Source organism: Barbus barbus, assembly GCF_936440315.1.
Source record: "Barbus barbus genome assembly, chromosome: 23".
NCBI classification, from domain to species: domain Eukaryota; kingdom Metazoa; phylum Chordata; class Actinopteri; order Cypriniformes; family Cyprinidae; genus Barbus; species Barbus barbus.
Window position 1 is genome coordinate 3,925,537 of NC_136751.1, and position 21,003 is coordinate 3,946,539.

The 21,003-nt window shown below is 39.2% G+C and overlaps 1 protein-coding gene across 1 annotated transcript; it reads right to left on the reverse strand.

The window, feature by feature from the left end:
* Window positions 1–3,353: 3,353 nt before the first annotated feature.
* On the reverse strand, window positions 3,354–20,862 carry LOC306842915 (glutamine and serine-rich protein 1-like). The gene is made up of 14 exons (XM_079374091.1): window positions 20,491–20,862; window positions 18,766–18,866; window positions 18,521–18,676; window positions 14,149–17,625; window positions 13,697–13,953; window positions 12,882–12,998; window positions 12,643–12,776; window positions 11,835–12,055; window positions 10,518–10,655; window positions 10,319–10,416; window positions 8,857–9,003; window positions 8,618–8,713; window positions 5,452–6,010; window positions 3,354–3,908 (listed from the first exon to the last, which is right to left on the reverse strand). Exons 1-13 carry the CDS (start codon window positions 20,574–20,576, stop codon window positions 5,870–5,872), a joined length of 5,169 nt encoding a protein of 1,722 aa, XP_079230217.1. The 5' UTR covers window positions 20,577–20,862; the 3' UTR covers window positions 3,354–3,908; window positions 5,452–5,869.
* Between the last annotated feature and the right edge of the window lie 141 nt (window positions 20,863–21,003).

The following is a 21,003-nucleotide window of genomic DNA, read 5'->3' on the forward strand; positions in this document are numbered from 1 at the left end:
AAACCTGCGTCACAAGTTAAAGCATTTTCTCTATACTCTTGAGTCAACACATTCCTACAGCTCAGGGCTAAATCATGCTGGAGAACCTGTCAGAAAGGTCATAGCACCTGGATGTTGTTCCGGTTTTGTTATCAAGAACCCAGAGCCGCTTTCTCTTCCCCTAAACTGCCCATCTGAGCCCTTTATGCAGGGTGCTTTATCACCTGGGCTTTATGGGAACACAAGGGGTGTGATAAGCGATGGCATGTTAAAGAGATAATTAATGATGACCAGGGTGTTACACTCGTCACGTTTATTGGTCTGGTCATGTTTGACACGTCACAGGACAGGTATGGAATGTCTTGAGGAATGTTTGAATCTCTTGAAGAACCAACCAGATCACATTCCCCCTAAAATCTAAATAATCGAAGAAGTAAATGGCACTCGACAATTAAGTCTTTTGAAGACGTTTTTGCTCTGTGACATGCTTTATGACATGTTTTCACACGTTCTTAGACAATAAGCCCCTCCCCCAAATTCTCATTACTGCCATCCTGTTGTTCTTACTGTAATAAAGCTAAAAAAATCTTATCTAATAATACATTTAAATACAATCTGTATTAAATAAATATACCGTGTGTATATATATATAAACAGAGAGATACAGTACACAGATAGACCCAGACAGAGAGATAGACATATTATATAGACAGAGACAGATCAATAGAAAGACAGATATATACAGAAGGCAGACAGGCAGATAGATAGACACACAGAAATACGGACAGATGCAGTAGACAGATGGACGGATAAACAGATAGACAGACAGACAGATAGACAGATATTTGCTCGTGATGGGTTTTGTGAGATTCACTCTAAGTTTTATTAGACCTTTCTGACTTGTTCAAATCTAATCTTGTTCAAATAAAGCCAGTTAGGCTCTTGAAGTTCCTGTCTGTTGTACCAAGTATCTCCTGGTTAGTGGGTGGATTGTATCAATTGCCCATCGATTGTCCCCATAACCGAATTCCAGTCTCAGTGAAACCAGAACATTGAGTGTCAAAGAGTCCTCTCAGCTCTGCTCCCACACAACCCCAGCAGCACGTTCCTATCCATATTCATGTGTCGGAGACGTTTGGGACTGGACAAACATCCAGTTCTCCTAGCAATAAGCAGCCTGGAATCTACTAACGCCCCTCACTAGATTGAACTGTACAGTGGTTTCCTTCATGACGGGCCATTGGTGGACATTGAGGTCTTTGTTTTCAGCCACAGAGATGTTCGAATTTGCGGCATTGTGGCTCACAACAATCATATTTTATTCAACAGTCCACTGACCAGCCGTACTGAAGTCACAGTTTTAGCCACTTGAATAGTTTTTCCATGAGACAACTAGAGAGCAGCAAGGACACCCTTGTGAAAAATAAGCGCGCTTAATTGCATTGAATGTGCACTTGTAGTGTACTTAAAATCTTAAAAGCATATTTAAAAAAAGTCTTCTTGCAGATAATATAATTGACGTAAAAGTGCACTTAAAAGACACTTTCATGAGTTTCATGAACACACTTAAGTACAGTGCACTTAAGTGCACTTAATTTCAAAATAGAAGTTTTACTTCAAAGCACATTTTAAATCATTATTTTAATAATCTTTCATTGTGCTTTGAAGTACACTTATTTTGACTACCATACTACAGCATTATATATTTTAAATGTATTAAATTGTATTACAAATGTAAAATTACAATTATTCTTAAGTACATTACATACAAGTTTTGATAGAAATTATGTTATGGTATATTTTAGTTTACCACAAATGCTTGTCAGTACATTCGGCAGTACACTTTATCCATATTTCAAAAGACATTATGAAATTTCATATAAAGATGTGACGCACTACTTAAGCAGGTCAAAAAGCACTCAATTCCTAGACCACAAAGACAACGCACTTCACAATTCATCTTATAAAGTTATGTAAAACCAGGCTAAAGATTAACCAGCCTCTCCCAGTGGAGATATGTCAGTTTGCTAAGTGATAAATCACCGGTCACAACTTACTGTCCACTTAGAAATCTGCAGCATCAATGCAGGAAGAGGAAGAAGGACAGCAGAAAGAGATGTCACAGACTATGCCTTCCGGTTTGAGGCTCATGTGGCAGAGAGTCCTCCTCCTATTTGAATCAACACAGCTGCTTGATGCATTTTGGTAAGGTCAAGGTGTAAGTTAGTCCTTGTATATCGAGTTGTGATAATGTAGATGAGTACTATCATTTTCAAATGTTTTTCTTGTCATGGTTCTGTTATCAGACTTTGTTTTGCCTACGTCAAGAACCCCTGTGACGGTGTTTCACTAATAACTGATAGCAGGCAAATCTGAGGTGGACTCAAATGTACAGACAAAACACAATGCTTAGTGACCATAAAAGCATACACTCTAATTTAAAGGGACGGTTCAGAAAAATAAACAGGTGTCAACATTTACTCACCCTCATGTCATTTTCAAACCTGTATGACTTTCATCTGCTGTAGGACACAAAAAAGATCATTTGAAGGATGTTGGTTACCAAACAGATTTGATAACCATTGTGTGAAGACATTTCACTAAATATATTCTTTTATGTTCTACAGAATAAAGAACGTCATTAAGATTTGGAACAACATGAAGGAGTGTAAATGAGCGCTTTATTTTATCGTGCAAGTACACTTTTTCAAAAATATGCTTTTAAGATTTTAAGTACACAACAACTGAATCTGGACCATCACATATGACCAAGTTAAAATGATAGATGTAGAGATTTTAGTTATTTAATATTTATCATCAGTCTAAATTTGCACTACAAACCTGCGCGTTTATGATTGTGATAATAAATTAAAAACTTATAATAAATACTAGTTTGCAATATCAAGCAGCACAACGGACAGGTTTCATAGTTAAAATAACGAAGTAGCACATTCAAATTAAAAATTACGTTAAAATGGTGAATGCATCGTCGAATCACAGTATTATTACTGCTTACATACAACAGTTCAATAAATAATAAGTTAGTAATGGCGTAATGAACATGCACTAATGAGAAAAAGGATTGTGCTCATTTAATAAGCTATTAAGTATGGAAGCCCGTTTCCACCACTGAATAAAAAAAAAACACAAAAGGTAATTGCGAGTTTATATCTTATATCTGTGAAAAAAGTCAGAATTGTGAGATAAAAAGTTGCATTAACCTTTTTTAATTTTTTATTCAGTGGCGGAAACGGGCTTCCATAATTAAGTGACAAAACTGCTATGAAAAGATACTAAACGAATCAAAAGAGCTTTAAAAATCCATCAAATGATGATCATTCATAAATGAAGTACTCACTCAAAGTTCTCATTTTATAGGAAATTTATTTTCACATGTCAGCAAAAACATTGTAGTGTGTAACACAGCTACACCTGAAAAGCAAAAAACTAATCCAATGCTGTCGGCACAGTATCCGTTTGAAGTCACCAAATAAAGAACTTCCTATGTTGTATACAATGTGCACATGACACATAAATGTATAGGCCATCTACAAATGTACGACAAATTACCACAATATTTCCGTCTGTGAAAAATACATCTATCTGTGAGATAAAATAAATGTTTTGAGGAAAAAGAGAAGAATATAAAGAGATTTTTATCTAGATTTTAAGTAAATGCTTTTTATTACAACAAAATATCACAAAAGCAGTATTAGAATTGCACCAACTCCGTTTTAATAAAAACAGAGTTTCAAAAGCACATCGGGTAAGTGTTCTATATTACGTCATGAGAATCAGACAAACAAGCTCTCTATACAAAATGTACATTTATGATATATAAATTTGGCATTCAGATGTAAAAATGGATGTTTTACATATACAGTGCCCTCCATAAGTATTGGGACAGTAAGACAAAATTGCTCTGTTGGCTGTGGAGTCAAGACATTTGCAAATATGATTAAAAGATGAATATGAGACAAAACTACAGAATGTCACATTTTATTATTAGCCGTTTCAACACGTACATGTTTTACCAAATAAAAAGAACAACACTTTTAGAGTTCATCCCTCTATCTGATGTGAGCATAAGTATTGGGACAGTTGAACATAAGGCAGATATAAAAGATTAAAAGCTATTATTTAGTTGCAGATCCCTTGAGCTCAATCACAGCAGTGAGTCTGTGACCCATAGACATCACCAGACTCTTGCTCTCATCCTTTGAAATACGTTTCCCAGCCTTTAATGCAGCCAATTCCAATTGTTGCTTGTTTTGGGGAGTTTCTGCCTTTACTCTCCTCTCCAGCTGGTGAAATTCATGTTCAATCAGATTTAAATCTGGAGATTGACTTGGGCAATCTAAGACTTTCCATTTCTTTGCCCTTATAAATTCCTTGACTGAACTGGCAGGGTGTTTTGGGTCATTGTCCTGATGCAATATGAAGCACTTCCCAATGAATCTGGTGGCATTTTCTTGAATATTGGTAGGCAAGATGGTTTTGTACCCTTCCAAATTCATTCTGCTACTGTCATCATACATTAAGTCATCAGTAAAGTTGAGAGGGCCTGTTCCAGAGACAGCCATGCATCCCCATGCCATGACACCACCTCCACCATGCTTTACAGATGAGGCTGTATGCTTGGGATCATTGCAGTTCCCTTTTTTTCTCCACATTTTTGCTTTCCCATCACTTAGATAAAGGTTCATCTTTGTCTCATCGGTCCATAAACAGTTCCAAAACTCTTCTGGCTCACCTTTGTGCTTTTTTTGCAAACTCTAATCTTGTCTTTCTATTTTTGGTGCTGGTCAGAGGTTTGCATCTTGCTGTGTAGCATCTGTAATTCTGTGTCAAAGTCTCCTGAGGACAGTAGATTGTCAGAGCATCACCCCAGCTTTCTGGAAGTTGTTGGTGATTTTACAGACACGTCTTTTAGGGTTCATTTTCACAGCTTTTATGATTTGTCTGTCATCAACTACTGTTGTTTTCTCAGCCGATCAGGTCGTTGTTGGTTGCTGGTGGTTTCCAAACTCTTGATTTCTCCATGCCCTTTGTTTTTGCTAGAGCTCTAACTGACTTCCTCTTTTCTTTTAGCATCCAAATTGCTTGCTTTTCTCTCAAAGTCAGCTCCCTCATCTTCATCCTGGTTTGTGTGTGTCATCAGCGAATGCAGGATTCAGAATACAGAAGTAATGGATATAACTGATACGACACATTCCCTGCTTTTAATATCTGAAGAATTAATGCAACAGGACACAGCTGATCACTTAGAAAGACCTGTGAGGCAACTGCTCCAATACTTATGCTCACATCAGATAGAGGGATGAACTCTAAAAGTGCTGAAATTCTTAGCTGGTAAAACATCTACGTGTTGAATCATCCAATAATAAAATGTGACATTCTGTAGTTTTGTCTCCTATTCATCTTTTAATCATATTTGTAAATCCACAGCCAACAGAGCAATTTTGTCTTTACTGTTCCAATACTTATGGAGGGCACTGTATATCTATGTATAACTTTATTTTTAGAATCACCTAGCCCTCCAAACCATAATTACAGACTGATATTATTATTTTAAACCAAAGGTTTAGGTTCTCTGCAAGACACATGTATCGCATAACAGATCAATTCTGGTCCTTATTGATAAGAGGAAAGGACCTTGATTCGGTTGTCTGGACCTTGATTCGGTACAGACAACTCAACTACAGCGGGTTTACACGTAAAACCACAGTCCATTGTCTCCGTGGGTGAGAGAAAAAGGCATCCGTTTGGTCTATTTCCAATTTTTAAAAACCTGATGTCTGTCCTCAACAGTGCTTTAAAGCAGGTGCATCAGGTTTATGAATGCTCATTCCTATATATGCTTGTCTGTCAGCATAATCTAGGCCTCTGTTCAAAGGCAGGCCTGCTGCACCTGTGTCAAAAGCTCCCCGAAGCGATCGAACAGGCCCTCTACCCATGTCCTGTTGCCCATGCAAGTCTGAACAGTCTCCTCCTGCCCCAGATCTTTACCTCGCGACTTCAACAACCGAATCTGATGTGAGAGAGAAAGACACTGACGAAACATAGTACAACAGTATTGTAAACAACCTACATTTTTACATTTTCTAAAGAGACAAATGCCACTGTCTAGGGTGTTCTGCGTTTGTTGTTCGGTAGAAGCAAACAGATTCAAACCCAAAACTCCCAGATGAGCACCATAGCTAAACGTGAAGGAACTGCAGGGGACGCGAGCTGATGAAAGGCTAATAATTTATTAAATCAAATGTAAAATTACAAGTAAATAAATTGGGCAGCACAATTGATCAAAATGACAGAAAATGCAATATACTTTAGTGCGATTATCAAATCAAAAGGGAACTAAATAAGAATAGTCTGTGCATGCTTTTGTGAACAGTGCTGGGCTTGGTTCACTTTATTTACACATTAATTATTTCTATTTTTCGAAATTGAGGTTTATACATCATCTGAAAGCTGAATAAATAAGCTTTCCATTGACGTATAGTTTGTTAGGATAGGACATGTGGCTCCATCATCCCTCTGCGGTGGCTCCCGTCCCTCCGACTTTTAATACAACCTAAACTCTTCCCCTGCACTTCTTCTCGGGCAAGTGTGTTAAAGTAGAGGTTTTCAAGGGCCAATGTGAATAAATCTAGGATTAAATTAAAAGAGAAAAGATAGTCACGTCTTTTTAGATACGTTTTATTCGTATCCAAAACTATGTGAACATCACGGAGCGCTGAACACTCATGCGCTGTACGTTTCATTCATACTTGAAGCCGGAGGGAGCTTTCGCGCAGAAAGTCCAAAACAGACTCATATGGGAAGTAATAGTACCTTTTACGTGCCAGTAAATCCCTAATATCAAAGAACTCTTTGCTAATATGGGCAAAGGCATCCAGCTATCACTAAGCTGAATAACAAACATAATCCTTAACTGATGAAACGTGAAGATGATATGGCTTATGTGCAGTTTTCAAGGTAATATGAATGATCCAGTGGTAATTGACAGCATTAATTACAGTACAGAAGCTATAAAATATAGCCTTATTCTGTGATAAAAATGGAAAAAGTGTTTGTAGTGTATATACTGATTATACAATCATAACCATAAAATTGTCATTAGTAAAATATATATCAACTATAATATAAGACGACAAATTATTGGTTATTGTCCAGCAGTGTATTTTAATTCTTAGCCAATTAAAAGCTTTTTTTTGTCAGTTATACATACATAAATATTATAATTATTATTATTATTATTACATTTGACATTTCTACCCCCCCCTTACTTCTGAAATGATTGCTACTCCCCTGCCCTATAACATAACTGAATATAAAACTTTAGCTATATGCCGTGTTATCTTTATTTGGGGGTCAAATATTTTGTGGCTCCACGTGAATTTTATTCAGTGGGAAAAGGACAAAAATGGCTCTTTTGATGTTGAACGTTGCAGACCCCTGGGATCGGACAATATTTGGCCGAGATACAACTATTTGAAAATCAGGAATCTGAGGGTGCAAAAAAATCTAAATATTGAGAAAATCACCTTTAAAGTTGTCCAAATTAAGTTCTTAGCAATGCATATTACTAAACAAAAATGAAGTTTTTATATATTTACAGTAGAAAATATCTTCATGGAGCATGATCTTCACTTAATGTCCTAATGATTTTTGTCATAAAAAATCAATAATTTTGACCCATACAATGTATTTTTGGCTATTGCTACAAATATCCCCCAGCGACTTCAGACTGGTTTTGAGATGAGATGAAATATATATATGACACACTAATTGCAATATAATATGAAATAGAAAATAAGAATAAATTAATAATAAATTAAATATTTAATCTGTTTACCTGTTCATCATTGGACCATTAAACAACATCAGAGAACCGTGAGCATGTAAATGTGTCATTATTTTATTGAAATATGTGACTCTGGAGCACAAAAGCAGTCTGAAGTCGCTGGGGTATATTTGTAGCAATAGCCAAAAATACATTGTATGGGTCAAAATTATCGATTTTTCTTTTATGCCAAAAATCATTAGGATATTAAGTAAAGATCATGTTCCATGAAGATATTTTGTCAATTTCCTACTGTAAATATATCAAAGCTTAATTTTTGATTAGTAATATGCATTGCTAAGAACTTAATTTGGACAACTTTAAAGGCGATTTTCTCAATATTTTGAGTTTTTGGCACCCTCAGATTCCTGATTCCAAATATTGTCCTATCCCAACAAACCATGCATCAACGGAAAGCTTATTTATTCAGCTTTCAAGTGATGTATAAATCTAAATTTGGAAAAATTTACACTTAAGACTGGTTTTGTGGTCCAGGGTCACATATTAACTTAAAATAAGTAATTATTTCACATCTAAGGCGTTAAGCTGACAAAATGTTTGGGAAACCCTTCGCTAGGCAAACATTCAGGTCTTCTTTTGCTTAAGAAAAGAGCGTGAGGTGGAGTATTTTACCACTGAGGATAAAACAAGACGTGTCAGAGCTGATACTGATATGAGCACTGCTAGTCAAAACAAGCTTCTTTCAAAGATTCCTAGAGCTTGTCAGCAAGGACCAGTAGATTGGTTATCTATCCAAAAACTCAAACACAAACAAACACGTTAATGCCTCACCTCCTCCATACACATCAGGTATGTGTGGTACTTATAGTGTTGTAGAGAGTGATAAAGAGAAAACCACTTTGTTTTCTGCTGATCCACTGTGTATTCCTGATTGAGTGGGGAAAAAAATAAAATAAAGACTTCAACTGTACAGTGACCTAATAGCCAGTATGGTATACCTCCTAGTGGTCAAAAATGTAACTAGCTGATATCAGGATATCAACTTGTACTGCTGGACCTGCAGTACTCACCAGGGGAAGTTTGCTGGGCGATTTCGAGGGCTTCATGGTTTTCCTGTTATAAGCCCTCCCACTTAACCTCACTTTAAAAACAGGAGTCTCGCAGTCTGTTTTCAGCTCGGTCACCACAGACAGCTCAGGAAAGCTGTCTAATGCATTCTGACGGACAAAACAGAGAACGCATTAAAAACACATCCTGAAATCAAAAGCAAGCACAGTGTTTACATGCACAGATCTTCATCAGTCCTACTTCCATTAGTGTCTTAATCAAGTTTGAATGTACAGTCCAAATTTCTACGTGTCAAACTCAGTAAGCCTATAAAAATATCTATATATATATATTTGGGCATCAAATGTATTTTTAGTATGTGCATGTGAAGAGCAGGGCTTTCTTTCACTGGTTGTGCCACAGAAAATTATCAAGTCAAATAACCAACAGAATTGAGTGTGTTTTTGACATTTTACCCTTTCTAGTAGGGATGTTTAAAAGTACATATTTTCAAAGCCAACAGCTTGGTGGTCTTAATTACTAGTCAAACAGTTGGTTTTCAAGGAATAGTTTACCTAAAAAAGAAAATGTACTCACTCTCAGGCCATCCAAGACGCAGATGAGTTTGTTTCTTCATCAGATTTGGAAACATTTAGCATTGCATCACTTGCTCACCAATGAATGCTCTGCAGTGAATGGGTGCCGTCAGAACAAGAGTCCAAACAGCTGATAAAAACATCACCATAATGCACAAGTAATCCACACACCATTCCAGTCCATCAATTAACATCTTGTGAAATGAAAAACTGCATGTTTGTAAGAAACAAATCCATCATTAAGGTATTTTAACTTTGAACTGTTGCTTCTGGAGAAAACGCAAGTCCATAATCCACAATACCGCTTCCTCCAGTGAAAAAAGTCAATCCATGTTTGTTTTAAATGGTTTTAGGCTGTTTTTGCTTGTAAACGGTGCTTGATCTGTGCATATTTTGATGAGACAACTGTTTTAGATGAGACAACTTTTCACTGGAGAAAGTGGTATTATGGATTGAGGACTCACAAGATGTTAATTGATGGACTGGAGTGATGTGGATTACTCGTGGATGATTGTGATGTTATTATTAGCTGTTTGGACTCTTGTTCTGACGGCACCCATTCACTGCAGAGCATCCATTGGTGAGCAAGTGATGTAATGCTGAATTTCTGAAAATCTGTTCCGATGCAGAAACAAACTTATCTTGGATGGACTGAGGGTAAGTAAATTTTCAGCAATTTTCATTTTTGGGTGAACTATTCCTTTAATTCAACCCAAACAATACAAAAAGAGAAAAAAAAAACTGAAAATAAAATCTAAAAGGTTTGAGAATTTTTTTTTTTATTCCGACTGAGTTATTTATCAGAGTGTTAAATGTGGTTATTATTGTGAGCTGAAGCAAGACTATGATATACTGATGGCGAAATGGAAAATGGTGACTCATGACTCACTTTGAAGATCTGACCCATGCGCAGCTTGGGCAGCAGCCTCCGTCTGTTATCGGTGATCATTCCATCCACCCTCTTCATGTGAGGCAGCAGCAGCTCATCTGAATGCAGGAGCAGATCAGCCACAAAAGGTCAACTTCACCATGTGCCACATCTTAACACTCCTGTTACAAATCAGACAGTTTGATCTTCGACTTCTCACCGTTCTCTCGCTCTAGTGCGTTCATGACGTCTGCGTCCAGGGCTATGCTGATCAGCAGCTCAACGAAGCTCTTGAAGGTGTCCTTCATCGTTCTGGTGTTCAGGAAACGCGAGGCGAATGGAACCGGAGGTGTAAACTCTAAGATTGGGATATATGGGATTGGACAAAGGATGAGTGTGGAACAATAGCAACACAGAGACTGATCCTTATTGAACTCTCATGAGAAATGATGGTGCAACAGCAACCAGACAAGTGTTATTCAGTATTATTGATATTTTATTGTCAATTTTATTAATAATGAGGTTTTTCTACTTTCAGTTTTCATTTAAATTTTTAGTTAATCATATAGTAATTTTGTTATGTGCTTTTGTCTTCTTTATTAGTTTTTTGTAAATTATTTTTTATTTCAGTTTTAGTTAATTTTATTTTCAGTTAGTAATTATAGTGCTTTTTTAGCATGCATATATATATATATATTTTTTTACTTCAACTTTATTTTAATTAGCTAAGGATAACCCCGAACCAGATATTCCAAAACATGAAATAAGAAAATATTATCCACTACAACCTGAAATATTTTAAGTAATTCTAATTTGAAGATGCACTAATTGGCATTTTCCAATTAAAAAAAAAAATCAGCAAATATTAGTGATTTGATGCTATAATTAAATGTATGCTTATAAGTGATACAGTCAGCTTTAGAATTGTAGAATTTTCTATGCATTTCATAACATTCTGTCTTGTAAAACTTGTTGGTATACAAAACTAGTGCTATAACTTTAACTAGACATGTGTGACCATTGACCACAAAACCAGCCATAAGGGTAAATTTTTCGAAATTGAGATTTGTGCATCATCTGAACTCTGAATAAATAAGCTTTCCATTGATGTATGGTTTGTTAGGATCGGACAGTATTTGGCCGAGATACAACTATTTTGAAAATCTGGAATCTGAGGGTGCAAAAAAATCTAAATATTGCGAAAATCGCCTTTAAAGTTGTCCCAATGAAGTTCTTAGCAATGCATATTACTGGTTTTGTGGTCCAGAGTCACATATTATAATTTATATTTAATGATATTTATTGACATTTTAGATTACACTTTGCAGAACATGTCATTACACATATTTTTGTTGTGTTCTTGTTGCATTTACGCAGCTTTATCCAGCAGATGTCCTTGGTCTGTGGAGTTTTGAGCGCTTCAAATCAGTCAATCTTTCAATTAACTAACTGGATCACTTTTCCCCCATCACTGATGTTCACAGATGCACATTTGAACACAACAAGGTCATACTTCCTCTGCTGTCACATGTCTCACCATCATCCTCACTCACAGCCTCCGGTGAGGAGTCGGAGGGAGATGTCGTGAACTCTTCTTTCCATTTCTTTCTCTTTTTAGGCGGCGGTTCAGCCTTGGTTTTCGGCTGCTTGAGTCTGGGTTTGGATAGAGCTCTCTGTTGTGTTGTTTTCTGTGTGGGAGAGTCCAACACAGTCGCCGCAGTGAATCGCTGGGCCAGAAGAGCTTTAGCCTGAGAGCCTCTGGGAACAACAAACAAACAAATGAATTATGGAGTACAATATGTGAATTATTAATAGTGTAGTCAACAAGGGAGCGGTTCTGATGGAAAGTGAAACACTGTGAATTTCGTGCTAGCTGGCTGGAATAGAGTAATGTGTGGGATCAGTTTGATGTTGAAGATTTCAAACACACTGGAAGGAGATTGATGTTCCATGGAAAATATTTGGCTGGGTGGGATTGCACAATAGAGGCCTGTGGCTCGGCTTGACATTTTAATAAAGAATAGCAAAAACTCATCTGTATGTGGTTCAGTTATACATTTATAACTGATAGGAGGCATACATACAGGACAGGTGACACAAGTAAGATATGTAATGCACATATAGAAAACAAATTAGGTGGATTTTCCTTTCAATGTGACTTTAAGCCACCTTAGTACTGACATTTTACTGCAAGTACGTGCAGCACTTACACGTACAGACTGAAATCTGTTTGTCAACATTACTTTCTAACCACATAATTAAGGTCCAACCCCCAAAAAAACCCACAAGTATTTTCTTCATTAGCTGAATTGTCACTAATAGAGTAAGACACATATAGCCTATACCTCACTGAATGCATAGGTTTGCATCGTGGTTTCCTGCTGCAGACTCGAACATACTCCCGCTTGTTGACAGTGTCAAGAAATTTGACATTTACTCTCCTGTACATGGACTTAGCATCACCAAAGTACCCCAAATACTGTAAAAAAGCATAAGACACTGCCTGTTGTTCGTGGCATTTTGAGATATCCATTGGAAACACACTATGATGCCACATTAATTAATGTTTTGTATTGGCACTTACACTGTTGGTGGCAAAGAACACTCGTTTCCTGTCCCTGAGCTCCGGTACGAACTTCTGTAGCAGGGCTTTCTGAACCTTCCAGATGGCTGGCGGTTCAACCCCTGCCATCAATGTGATCTACACCCAAAAAAACACAACACATCAAAGGTTTAAAGAGACAAAGGGTTTGATTAAACACAGACAGACAACCTGTCCTATGTCTCTTATAATTGACAGGAGGTGGGTGAAAACGTCAATAACTGCTCAGCCACAAATGATACGTCAATGTAATTTCAACAATTTATAGTCAACATGAAACGCCATTCATAATCCATTTAGCTCCATATTATGAATTAATGGTCACACTTTAGTTTGGGGACCAATACAAGTTTTGTCTCAATATATGCCTAATTTGCTGCTTATTAATAGTTAGTAAGGTAGTTGTTAAATTTAGGTATAGGGTTTGATTAAGGCATCTAAAATATGGTTATGCAGAACAAGGCATTAATATGTGCTTTATAAGTACTAATAAACAATCAATACGCTAGTCGTATATGCATGCTAAAAAGCAACTAGTTAATAGTGAGAATTGGTCCCTAAACTAAAGTGTTACTGATTTTTTTTAACTAGATGGCATATTTAAATGGACTGGATCATGCAAGTGGTTGTTCCATATCAAAATTGGTTAAAAAAAAAAGGTGAAAGGGTTACAAAGACAGGCATTTTCTTTCTCAGAAATAACATCCACAATAAATGGTGCACAATACGACCTGGAAAATGCAATTAAGGGTTGATTTTATGTTGACTTTAACAGGCTCATAAAAGTCGCAGCATACCTCCAGCCTTTCAATATCCTCATTCCTAACCACGAACTCGTCACGCTCTCGGTACATGCCCTCCCCTCCACTATCTGACAGCTCCTCGTCCATCAGGCCCTCAATAGCAACTGAGTTCAGTTGAACAGCTAGCTTGTCTGGAGGCACATCCTTTAGTAACTCCTCCGCAGACATCTTCTGTAAAGCTGCCTGTTGGTCCTGTGACTTGGCATCAGTAGGCTGTGTGCTGGAGGTCTGAAGTTGCTTTATATTATCACCTGAAGGTTTGTGTTGAACAAGGGTTATCATAATACCAAAATTTCAGTGATTTACTTACAAAATTAAATACTAAGCAACATGCTTTTACCTTTACATACAGTTCTTGAAGCTTTCCTACATATTATAATATTATCATTTAGACTTGTTTATTATGAATTATGAAAAACATGTCTGCATAAAGGGAGCTTCCATACCTAACGTCTGCCTTTTGTCTGAGGGCTCATCTAAAGATGACAGTGCAGAGGTGATGCTCTTTTGAAGATCTTGGTTTTTCCCTACGGAGTCATCTTCATCAGAGGAAAATGACGGCAGTGTTTCCAGGTTCCTCTGGAGCTCTTCATCAAGTCGTTTTGTAGAAATGACACTATGAGGGTCTGGAGATATCAATGGGGTTGAAGAAGGGGGAGGTTTAAAAGGAATAAGTAATGGATTAGGAGGCCTCCTGGAGGCCGAAGGCTTTCTAGTGCGATTGGGTGACCGTATTGGTGGAGATGATAGGTTTTGTCTGGATCCAGATTTAAGAAAGTCCAGGAAGGAGCCCAAGAATCCAGTTTTAACCTCTGGCTGTTTTTCTTCAACCTCTCGTAACTTCTGACGCATTCTCTCCTGCTGTTGGTAGCTTTCGTTTGAGACCTCTGAGGTGGAAGTTGAACTTGCCTCACTGGCACGTGAATTCTGACGCTTAACTTGTGTGCTTTTCTTCTGAGATTTGGGTTGACCATTTTCATCTTCAACAGATTGCTTCGAAGAACCCTTTGATCTGGGTCGTTTTTTTGGAAGACCATCTGTAGGATGTTCACTAGGACTATCATTGGTTTTAAGGCCTTTCAATCCCTTCAGCTGGCTTATATTATTTGATACGTTTTCAGTATTCGGATGTCCTGACTGACTTTGCTCCTGGCCAGAAAACTGAAAGTCAGAGGAGGTTGAATTACTAATAACAAGTCCATTAGCATTCAAAACAGAGCCATGGCTAGAGTTTACAAAATGTCCTTTGGGTAACACAGTATTTTTCTCATGAGTGTCTGGTACCTTGTCAGATATTTCTTGTGCAGAGTTGTTTGTTATGTCAGATTGGTTATTAGAGTTTGAGAGCATAAACACTTGGTGTCCCTCCGTTTCATCTTTGGAGTATGTCGTTTGAGCACCAATTATAGCCATGGCTTGCGTGTTAGTGATTATCATATGCTGAGATGGGAAACTATCAAGTCTGTTCTCAGCTGACTGAAAATTGCACTTGGAGTCTACAGGGTTGGCCACCGATAACATGTCAGCATCAGATGATGTGGATTTGACGAAGTCCTGTGGTGTGACACCACAGGCGGCTGCGGTAGCAGCAAGGATGTCATCAACATTTGAGAGGATGTTCCTATCATCTGCCAATAGCATGGAGTCAGGAAAGCATTCAGAACTGAGAGTAAAGTTCTGCTTTGCATCATGATTTGACTGGTTGAAGTTGTCTTTTTGTGTTGGGTCCTGTTTAGTGGACTCTGTTGAGTTGGGCACTTGGTGAGAGACAACTTGCTGGTTGTGACGCCCATTAATGGTCAAATTAACAGTGTCGCTGCTCATTTGGAGATACTGGACTGGTACGGACTGCATGTACATAGTCTGTTTGGGCTGATTCTGGCCTGAAGCGAGTACAGGCTGTTGCAGAACTATCATGTGCGCGGGATCAAGGAGAACTTGTGCACTGGGAACCCGGATAAATTGTGTTTGGTCCTCAGACAGGTGTCTGGGATCTGTCGGTTGAACTCTGATAATCTGACCCTGAAGGTTCTGCTGCTGAGAACTGGAGCCTTTAAGAAGTAGGGTATGCTGTTTCAGCTGGTCGGCACTCAAGGGTGCATGGGTGGAGTGCATAAACAAAGAGCTACTCTTGGGGTCGGAGGGAGTATTGGCACTGGTAGCGAGCTCCTTTGTGGTTTCCAAATGGGTAAGGATCTGCTCGTCTGTTCGGGAGTTACTACGAATGACACTTTGGGTGTTGTGTCTGTCTTCCATTTTCGAAACTACATAAACGTAATTTTTTGTGCTGTTCTGTGCTCCAACTTCATTGGCTGAAAGGGTTTGAGAGGAAGTCACCATAGAGCCTTTCTGTAATGCCTGCACATCCTCAAGAGGAAGCTCTTCAGAGCCCTCTTTTGAAAGAAACATTCGTTCATCTTGTTGATGTGGTTTTAACTCAACTGAGGACTGGTTGTTTGGTAAGGCTTGGGTGTGAGCGGCAGGAGAGGAGGTTGACGACTGGACAGATGACAAGTACTTCTGCTGTAAAAGAGCACTGTCTGTCTTGCTACCAGAAGGAGACTGCATTAAGATATAGTCCTGTCCTGGGTTACTGGATGATAAACTTCTGGCATGACTGGGTGAGAAGGAAGTGATGGAGGTTAGGGATTGACTTGACACATAGTTCTGCGAAGGTATGCTAGCAGATGCCAGCCCCTGGGTATAGAAACTAATGGTGGGCAGGCCCTGAGAGTGGCTGGAAGAATAGCTTTGAGAAGGAATTCCCATGCAAAGAGTTTGCACCTGTGTCTCATACCCTTCCCTGTTTCCTGCAGGCGGCAAATCCTGCTGCTGACTCGAGGAATAAATCAGAGACTGGCTCACAGATGTCTGAGCTTCAGATTGACTAGCAAATGATGGCAGAGTTTTGTAAATGGAAGGAAGCTTCTCAGGCAAACTAGACGAGAAGGCTTGTGTTTGGCTGAGGTTGCTCGACAGGCTTTGAGATGTGATATAAGTGTGCGAGGCACTAACAGAGACCAGGCCTGGAAGCTGCGTGGATGTGTACGGTTGTGACTGGCTAGCGATCACTGAGCTTTGTTTCTGGGCTGGGGAGGAGTAGCTCTGCGGCTGCATGCCTGGAGAGCTTGCCTGGGCTTGACTGTCTGTGTTCTCACTGGGATGTTGAGCTATTTTGGAAGAACCGTCTTTAACCTTTACTCCAGATGAGCTGGAAAACCCAGGGGAGGGGGCAGAAGAAACGTAGGCCTGAGTTTGCTGCAGCGGTGCCTGAGAAGCTGTCTTCTGTTGTGTGGTGCTGTTTAGGGGTGAAGGGTCGCCCGCGGGACTACAGGGTAAGGGTGTGTGGGGGGAAGGGTCCTGTTGATATGAAACGTCACTCTCGTCATGCAGGTAACCCTGTAAGGAGTGCTGAGCACCGCTAGCCAGCTGCTCTTGAACTGGCTGGGTGCTAGAAGGCCGCTGGTGGTGCTTGATCACACTACATTCACGCTGAAGTGCTCGTTCAATGGAGCCTGAGAAAACCAGGCCACCGTAAGGCTGAGGGGCTTGCTGGGAGCTGCCCAAGGATGCAGACAGCAGGCTGAACTGAGGCTGGAGGAGGTGTGGGGCTGACTCTTGTGCTGAGCGATAGGTGGAGGACTGGGGTGGCAAGCCAGCCCCTAGAGACGTACCACCAAAAGCAAGTGCAGTTGGCACGGTGTACTGGGAGGATTTGAGCTGCAGCAGAGGGTCATTAGGGGATAGCAGACCATTTGAAGAGCTGAAAGTGCTGTCCTGAACAGCCGGTGCTGATGTAGTGGTAAAACTTCTGGTAGGAAAGGCACTAGGGTGCTGGTAGGATGAGAGCGCAGAAGGTGTCGGGAACGTTCCTGAAGGATGCAGGGCTCCGGTGAGATAAAGTTCTGTTGAAGAGTTTGCACCTACAGTAGAAAAAAAATGAGAGTTTGACATACTGCAAGTGGCATTGAAATTGCACACCATCTCTAAACCAATTTCCTTTTGCATTAAAATGCCACTTTCTGTTACCACAACAATTAAGGGGTTCATATCATGAGGAATCTAAATCCTTCCTTGATCTTATGAGATAAAAGAGTTCATTGTGCCATTTAAACTGTAACTTTCCTTAATCCAAACAGACCATCTATTGAAACTAAGATACAAAAATGTCTCATTCTGTACCAATTCATTCAGCTGTTTCAGTGTTTGGAAACATGCTGAATTACAGTGAGATGAAAAGGAGAACGCAGGACTGATGCTAATATAATTAAACACCAGAAGCTCTAATGCTAAGAGTAAGAGGATATAAGGAACCTGATTCTTACAGTCTGACTATAACAGTTTTAGCAATGCATTTCAGCCAGAATGTGAACTTGTCATGCTGTAACGCAAACTTTGCTATGAGACTGTTATTGAAGGATGAGACCGTGCAAACTATAATGGACACAACAACAAAATTGCAGCCTGTGTGTAAATGCAGCAATGTGCCAATTCATTTCACATGCAAAGAGGGAGTTTATAAAAGAGTCTTAAAGGCTAGGCAGCAAAAATTGCCTCTTTAATTTTAAGAGAGGGTGGAAAATGTTCATGAAATACTAAATGACGACCTATTAAATCATGGAATGTAGGGGAAATTAAATCATATTTAATTGTTTTCCTTCCATCAACTAGTTTATTTCATATAACCCCAACTATCTACTTCATGGCCCTTTAAGGATGACTGGCAACTAAGAAACTGTGAGTCCAATTATCGTTGATAAGATGGTGCAGCAAAAACCTCAGTGGTTTTTCTAAATAAGAGACCTAATGTATATTTACCAGTTTGCCAGGATGGGCTTCTAAATGAAGGGAGAATAGAAGAGCCAGCAGGTCCAGCCTGAAGGCTTCTTGATTCAATAGCGGAGAGGAAGTTCATGACCGATGATTCAGTAGTGTTGCTACTGGCGGTGATGTGCTGATTTGAGTCAAACACTCCTAGGAGAGAGATATCATAGACGGACAACAGGCTGTCAATGGATTTAAGCAGTAACTATACCTCATTACAGCCTGAACCTGTCGCTCACCTGTGGGATGGTGGGTGGTGGTAAACGTAGGCTGGTGAGTAGAGGCAAAGGTCTGCCGTTGGAGGAGCTCAGAGTCCAACTGTGTAGAACCATAACTAGAACTATAAAGCAAAAAGGCCACCTTAAGATGGTTTATTTTGTACATTTACAAATCCAACCACAATCCTGAGCTCACGCAGTTTTTGGAAGTTTTCTGTCATAACATATCAATATTTTAAATGTAATATGTAGGCTATACTTCACAGCTAATGAGACAAAAAGGAACTACAAAGACAATAGACATGTCAGAGAAAACATATGGAAACTATTTTATTTGGTTAGTTTGTCGGTTATGATTTTAGCAATGCCACATCTCTTGCTAAACAGAGGAAAGTCCGCACTATAGGCCTATATTTTGCCAAATAAACATCTGCGTAAGTAAATGTCACAGCTGGGGAGATTCATCTGGGATTGTTTCCTGGCTGTTTCAGTGTGGATGTGTACAGACATCACAAACTGACAGAGTGAAAATCCATCAGCTAGTTCTAGTCTGTTGGATTCCTATTAACTGCTCTATTTAAAGTTAGTAGCACAACCAGCAAACTAGTCACAGTGTGGCAGCACAGCCAAAAATTAGGGTACAATACAAAATCTCAATCCTGTTTGCTAAATTAACGCTACTAAATTTCAACCAAAACCTGTAAGCTAAAAGATGGGAACTCTGATTTTTACAAATGAGTGAACAGAACTACTTGTGCAGTTATTTGCATGCTAGTACGGTGTAATAAACTAACCTTCCCTTGTTCTGACTGGCAAACCACCTGGTGCTTATTGACAAGATAACACACAATGCAAGCAGGACTATATAACATAACGATCTGCATTATAACACATCTAATAAGTCATAATTATAACCATAGTTAAAATACACTACGTTTTTTTCTTAGCTTCCAGGCTGATGTGTCATGTCATGTGTTATGACATATTAGAAAGATTTAGGCATGAAAAATACAGCATCATTAGGAATTATGAATGGCTCCATGCAGTACACACTTCATGGGAATTTCCAAAAATAAGGTCCCTAAAGTATCTAAGTGGGTCAGTTATAATGTGTCTACCAGAAGTTTCTTACCTGTTCACAATCAGACACATGCACTTTCTTAATAACTAGTGTTCTGGCTATCACGTTTTGCACTTAAATGCAATTTTAATATGCTATACTGAAAAAATTATTCTGAAATAGTACATCTGACATCGTTGCCTGATAAAGGAAGGCAAATTATGCATATAAACATGATGCACTAGTGCCACACGTGTGGAAGTTTAAGGAAAACCAGTGACAGACTGAACTAAATGAGACACTTTGTGTAAAGTTGCAGACACGTGGCTCTTCTGCAACATTGATCGATCAATTGTTTACAAACCAGTCTGACTGCTGTACAAGTTTATATATGAGAGAGCAAGCTGACGCGGTCCTTATCCTACACTTTCAGATGATTCATAGGCAAAACAGGCACCAAAATGAATAAGAATTTAAGTGCAGTGCGCGTTTAAAGATGATCAGTGATTTGAGCAGATGTAAGTTACAAACATCATCAGTGTAATTACGCGAGAGACTGCAGCTATAAACGCATTAACTCAATTAAAACTAGCTTTATATGTCTTGACACTTTTGCGTGTGTGTGTGTGTTTCGCTAGGCCTTCCATCACCGGAGTTTTCTTCTGGAGGCGACCCGCCCCTCGTACCTGGGTTTGTAGGCCCAGCCCGCGCTCTGAGCCGCCGCGCTGACCGGTTCTGTGTAGCTGGGGCTCGGGTAATTCCTCTCCATCATCCGCCTCGGATCGGGAATGACGCGCGTCCCCCGATACAGCTACACATTCAACCGAGCGTGAGAAAATCACATATTCCTCAAACGTTGTGTGTCCTGCGGTGATCTGACGGCTGATTTGTGCTGTGGATTAAGCGCAGGGTGAGAATCACACACAGAGAGACGCGCTGCTGCCTCAAGTCCCCATATTCTCCCCAACATTCACTTCCGACAAACTTTAGATGGAAGTGTTTTGCTTTTCTCCCCCCTCTGTCTCCTTCTCGTTTGCTTTCTCTCTCTCTTCACACACACACAGCCTGTATCCCTGTGGAGACTTTATGTTACTAAAATGAATACAATTATTATATCCTCTCCCTGTGGATAACCTTACCCCAAAATACACCTTTACATTGGAATCAGAAACAGTTATTATTATGAATTTTCCATTTGG